The following is a 5,865-nucleotide window of genomic DNA, read 5'->3' as shown; positions in this document are numbered from 1 at the left end:
CCCTGGGCCCAGCAGTAAAAAAATATATTGGGGGAAAAAAATAAGTTGGGAAAAAAAAAAAATAAGATACTGGGCAAAATATATATATATAGGGAAAAAAAAAAAAAAGATAATGAGGAAAAATAAAATTATGTAGGGGAAAAAATAAACTGATATTGGGTGAAAAAAATATATTGGGGAAATAGTTATATCGGGGAAAAGAATTATAATGGGGGAAAAATAAATATATTAGGAAAAAACTGATATTGGGGGAAAAAATACATATTGGGGAAATAATTATATCGGGGAAAGGAATTATAATGGGGGAAAAACAAATATTTCAGGAAAAAACTGATATTGGGTGAAAAAATATATATAGGGGAAAAAATTAAATGAAATAAAATGAAATAAAATAAAATAAAAAAATAAAATAAAATAAAATAAAATAAAATAAAATAAAATAAAATAATAAAAATAAAATAATAAAAATAAAAATAAAAATAAAGTAAATAAAAATAAAATAAATAAACTGCTACGGGGCCAAAAACCCCGATTTGGGGCCACAAGGCGCAGGGGAAGCCCCGCGGGGCGGGGGCGCGGCGGGAGTAGGGCCGAGCCCTGGCCACGCCCACCTAGGGGGCGTGGCGAGGGGCGGGGGCAGCCAATGGGAGCTGGGGCTGGCGGAGCGCCCATTGAGGGGCGGTGGGGGCATGAATGGGGCGCGTGACGTCACGGGGGCATGAATGGGGCGCGTGACGGCGCGGGGGCGCGAAGCCACGCCCCCTCCGTGGCGCGCCACGATGGAGCCGGGGCCGGGAATGGGGCCGGGAATAGGGCCGGGAATGGGATCGGGAATAGGGCCGGGAATAGGGCCGGGAGCGGAGCCGCAGCGCTGGCCCGCGACCTCCTGCGTGCTGACGGGGGCTTCGCGGGGCTTCGGGCGCAGCCTGGCCCGGCTGCTGGCCCCGCGGTTGGGCCGGGGCTCGCTGCTGGTGCTGCTGGCCCGCTCCGAGGAGCCGCTGGCCCAGCTGGCGACCGAGCTGCGGGGCTCCGCCGCCGCCGGGCTGCGGGTGGAGTGCGTGGCCGCCGAGCTGAGCACCCAGCAGGGGCTGCGGAAGGCGGTGGAGGCGCTGCGGGAGCTGCTGCCCTCGGCGCCGCCCGGCCCTTTGCTCGTCGTTAACAACGCCGGTAACAACCGGGAGCGGGGCTCCTAATGGTGGGGGTGGGCGCGGGGGGATTGCCGGGGGCTTGTTGTGAACGGGGCCGGGGAGCTGGGGCAGCAGCGCCGGGACTGCTCCTTGCCGGGATGTGGTGCAGGAGCTCCGTGCTTTGCTGCTGCTGAGGCTCCTGCAGCCCCCCCGGCTTCATCCTGCAGCCCCCCACCTCCTCCTGCAGCCCCCTGCTTTCCTCCGGCCCTGCTCCTCAAGCTCTGTCCTCCAGAAAACCTTCAGACCCTGCTTTGGCTTTAGGGCCAAAGTCTGCTGGCTTTAGGGCCACTTTTCCCCCATTATTTCTGGGATAAGGCCAACCATTCCAGCAGGTAACAGCGCTGCAGGAGCAGGACCTCAGATCTTCCCCCAACTTGGTCCAGAAAGATCAAAATGCAGAGTGTGTGGTGCCCTGTGGGGTGTTGCGCTTGAGGCCAAAGGTTGGGAGCTGTTTGTTCAGGCAGGGCAGGTCCTTGTCCCGTGGTGCTGCCCATGGGTGACCCAAAAACGTGAGCAGAGCCGTGCCGAGCTCCTCGCTCTCCCAGGAGATCCCGATCTAAGCAGGAGAGCTTGGACCAGCAAAGCTGCCCAATGTTTGTCCCCATTGGGGTGTTGCTTGTGGAAATGGGGGTGCAAATATGGACGGTGTTGGGGCCATATTTAACTACTCCAGGCTCATTTGTCCTTCGTTCCCAGGCTCCCTGGGAGACATCTCCAAATCCTTCCTCGACCTCACCGACCCGGCTGAAATCAACACCTACTTCGCCTTCAACGTCACCTCGGCGCTTTGCCTCACCACGGCCGCCCTGCAGGCCTTCGGGAAGCGCCCCGGCTCGAGCAGGACGGTGGTGAACATCTCCTCCCTCTGCGCCCTAAAGCCCTTCAAGAACTGGGCGCTGTACTGCAGCGGGAAGGCTGCCCGGGACATGATGTTCCAGGTGCTGGCGCTGGAGGAGCCCGACGTGCGCGTGCTCAACTACGCCCCGGGTGAGCAGGGGGCTCGTTAATTGCTGCTGGTTTTAATAGAAGGAGATATTCCTCCAGGTGCAGAAGGAGAACGGGCACCAGAGTTTGTGATTTCTTCTGCTTTGATTCCCCAGGTCCTCTGGACACGGACATGCAGCTCTTGGCCCGCACGAAGACCGGAGACCCCGAGATGCGGCGGCATTTCCAGAGCCTGCAGGAGAGCGGGCAGCTCATCGACTGCTCCGTGTCGGCCCAGAAGCTCCTGAAGCTCCTGGAGGAGGACGCCTTCAGCTCCGGCGCCCACGTGGATTTCTACGACGTCTGAGCTGCTCTCACCTGGCCCCTCGCCTGCGTGCTTTGCTGTCGTACTTCAGAGAAGTAAGAGCAGGAGGTCATCACCCCTGGCTCTTCCCCATCTCTCCAGAGACTCTCCTGCAGCTTGGGGGCTCTCTCAGAGCCCAGAGGGTTTGGGATCAGAGCTGAGCAGCTCCCGGTGCTGCTTGCAGGCAGGGAGCTGCCAGGAGAGGGAGCTGCCTGCGCAGGAGATGCGAACACCGGGGTGCCTGCCCGGAGCTCCAGCTGGCACAAGCATAGCCCTGGGCGAGGGTTTGATCACTGCCCTGAGTTTTTCCTGTTTTCTTGGGGCTGGGGCTGGGGTTTGAGCCTCTTCCAGGTTGTTCTTTTAGTTATTTGTGGGCTTTTAGCCTCATTTTTCCAAGTTCCATGAGGCGTAAGCCCACTCCTTGGAGTGCCAGAGGTGGGACAAGCACAGTGCTGGTGGCGAGGCTGGCACCCCCCACCTGCCCCAGAAACGCCTAGCTCCTTCTGCCACCCTGTTCTTGCAGCCTTTTATTCCGAGATTATTTTTCTGTCTCCCTACGTCTCCAGTCATTAAAAGTTTCCTGTCTGCTCTGGTCTTTCTGCTGTGTGTTCAAAGTGGGTGCGCTCTGGGGAGGGTGGGAGCAGGGAGCCTGGCTCAGGTCGTGGTCATCATCCCGCAAGGCACCACACGTGTCCCTCTGGGTCCTCTCTGCCACCTCCAGGTGATTTCCTGAGCTCCGTGGTCACTTAATTCCATCAAAAAAACCCTTTTCCATTAACTCCACGTTCACTTAATTCCGTCAAGCTCAACGAAGCCTTCTCCAGAGCTAGTCTGCCTCTTGGTTTCCTCTTCCCTGTGTCCCTATTAAGTTAATTATTAGCAAAAATCCCTCTGCTTCCTATACCTCTTCTTCTGGGTTTGGTGCCTGATGCCGTTGTGTGTTTTTGGGGAGCCCAGAAGGACCTGCTGCTGTCCTCTCAGGGGTCAGGGGGTCCTGGACTCGCCTCCTTTCACAGAGGGCTGAAAATCACCCCTCACCCTGCAGCTGGGTGGGCCCTGTCCCAGCCAGTTTATGGGCAGAGATTGGGTCCTTTTGGGATCCGCTTCTCTGCAATGAGTAGCGCCGGTGATCACAGCTGGGTATCCCCAAATCCTGCTCTTACGGGTTCTGGGCTGCAGGAGGAGGGAGACCCCCCAGAGGAGGTGGAAGGAGCCCCAAGCTGCAGGTGGAGCTGGGGGACGGCTTGGTAGGAACGGGCTGGGAGGTCCCGATGGGCTTTTTGGGTTGAGATGCAGTAAAATTGAGGGGCCCCAAAGGGGAGGATTATTTTGGGGTCGTGTGTACTGGGTTGGCACCTGACCACCCTCCAGCAGCAAATCTGTTTTGCCTTAGAGCATCTACGTGGGGGTCTGTGGTACCACACGGGCCATTTAAAATCAGACATTTCCCCAACCAAAACCTCTCCTTCGAGAGACGTTTTTATCTTTTTTACCTGGATTTTGGACATTTGCCTAAATGTAGGTGCTTAACCTAGTGCAAATAGGCTAGGGGCTGTGTCCCTGGGTGCTTCCCAAACCTCTCCTTCCGAAACTCTCAGCGTGCCAGTGGCCATCTGAGCCGCGGTGCGGGGCGCAGACGCGCTGTGCCTGGATGGGACCAGAGGTCCCCAACTCTCCCGATCCCATCCCCTCGGACCAGATGTCCCCAACTCTCCCGATCCCATCCCCTCGGACCAGATGTCCCCATTTCCATCCCCTCAAACCTCCTAAATGTGTGCGTGGGTGCTCAGCACCACCCCACAGCCCCCGGGGACGAGCGGTGCTCTCGGCGCATCCCCAGCCGGCGTCCCCGCACCCAAGGGTGCCGCAAGGCGCAAAGGCAAAATGATAGGAAATATTTTTCTCCTTTTCCTTTTTTTTATTAATTTTCTGTGACCAGCTGAGGGCGTACCGAGACCGGGTAACGGGCAGGGACTGGAGCAGCCACAGGACGGGGGGGGTGAGGCTGCTGTAAGGAGGCTGTGGGGAGCCCCAGCCTCATCCCCTAAGGGCTCAGGGCCTGGAGGAGCAGCGGGCTTGGAGGGGATGGAGCAGGAGGAGGCAGAGCTGAGGCTCCCCTCCTGACTCTCAGGCCACTTTGCCCCTTCCTTTCCTTTTTCTTTTTCCCTTTTCCCTCTGCTTTGCCCTTCCCATCCCAACCCTGGACCCTCCCTGGGGTGGTGGCAGCCCCAGGCAGGGTCCTCGAGCCCCACTGTCCCTGTCCCCAATGCCCTGGCACAGCCCTGCAGGGGTTCCCATGGGACAGCCCCATCCCTTTCGCTTCCTCTGAGCTTATTTAACATGAAAGGAACCAAACCTGCTGCTGGGGGCACCGCAGCCACCAGTGCCAGGCCCTTTCCTGCTGCAGAGCTTTTCTTCTCCAGGTTGGAAGTTCACCGGGGGCGATGCGGTGCCGGGGGGAGCCCTGGCAAACAGCGGGGACGAGGCTGGAGCAGACGCCTCCCGCTGTGAGATCCAAATTAAGGCATTACAGAAAACCCCTGAGATGGTCTCGATGGCACTTTGGGTCAGAAAAAGGGGAAACGTGCACCGGTGACCTGCCCCGGGTCCCAGCCCCCTCCCGTGCCAGCAGACACTGCCGCCTTTGTGCCGCTGGCAGGGGGTGAAATTCGGGGAACTGGGTTATGAAAGGAGCCAAAGTCACTGCCGGGGTTTTGTTTCCATGTGTGTCACCGGGTCCCTGGCACGGCGGCGAGGGCAAACCCGCTAAATCCCCCGCAAAGCCCCGCCACCGCTCCGCAAAGCCTCCCAAATTAAAAACGGAGCGCACCCCGCCACCTCCCCCAGCCCCCCCACTGACCCGGGCTGCCCCCAGGCTCAGGGGGTCGGGAGGCTGTGGCCAGGTCCCTCTGGCCCTTATTAAAGGATTTTCAGCAGTGGGGAGACCTTCATTGTCCCGGCTGCTGGGCACACAAGTGCTGATCACGGCCCTGCCCGGGGGACACCGGGAGCCCGCTCGCAAACGAGCAGCCACCTCTGGCCACGGGGCTAAAGGTAAAGGAGCTTTGAGCTCCTTGGAGAGGTGATCCCGGGGGAAAAAGGGCCTGGAGGTGCCCACTTTCCCCCCCCCAGACCCCATAGAGGGTGTGTGGTTACTGGGAGGGTGCCCCCCAGGCAGGCAGCCCGCTGGTCCAGAGCCCCTTGTCTCTCCTCGCGAGCTCCGCAGGGGGGTTTTGGGGGCTGCTCCTGGGATTTTGGGGATGTTCACCGAGCCCCAAGCGAGTCCTTCACACCACACCTCACACAACCCAGACTTAGCAGCCCCTCAGCACCTCTGCCCCCAGCAAAGCCCCAAACCCTTCTGTGGCACCAAAACCACCCAACAGTGCC

The 5,865-nt window shown here is 58.2% G+C and overlaps 1 protein-coding gene across 1 annotated transcript; it reads left to right on the top strand.

The window, feature by feature from the left end:
* The first annotated feature begins 684 nt into the window (after positions 1–684).
* Positions 685–3,065, top strand: SPR (sepiapterin reductase). Its single transcript, XM_027455863.3, has 3 exons — positions 685–1,167; positions 1,884–2,174; positions 2,288–3,065. The coding sequence occupies exons 1-3, from the start codon at positions 723–725 to the stop codon at positions 2,476–2,478; spliced, it is 927 nt and encodes a 308-aa protein (XP_027311664.3). The 5' UTR covers positions 685–722; the 3' UTR covers positions 2,479–3,065.
* The last annotated feature ends 2,800 nt before the right edge of the window (positions 3,066–5,865 follow it).

Source organism: Anas platyrhynchos, chromosome 4, assembly GCF_047663525.1.
Source record: "Anas platyrhynchos isolate ZD024472 breed Pekin duck chromosome 4, IASCAAS_PekinDuck_T2T, whole genome shotgun sequence".
Lineage (NCBI taxonomy): Eukaryota > Metazoa > Chordata > Aves > Anseriformes > Anatidae > Anas > Anas platyrhynchos.
The sequence above is the reverse complement of the archived record's forward strand: the minus strand, read 5'-3'. Positions and strand labels throughout refer to the sequence as shown.

Bases quoted from the DNA above. Each gene is read 5' to 3' on its own strand.
- SPR (XM_027455863.3), top strand. From the start codon at position 723: ATGGGGCGCGTGACGGCGCGGGGGCGCGAAGCCACGCCCCCTCCGTGG. The intron at 1,168-1,883 runs GTAACAACCGGG...CTTCGTTCCCAG, and splicing joins GCTCGTCGTTAACAACGCCG to GCTCCCTGGGAGACATCTCC. The intron at 2,175-2,287 runs GTGAGCAGGGGG...TTGATTCCCCAG, and splicing joins CGTGCTCAACTACGCCCCGG to GTCCTCTGGACACGGACATG.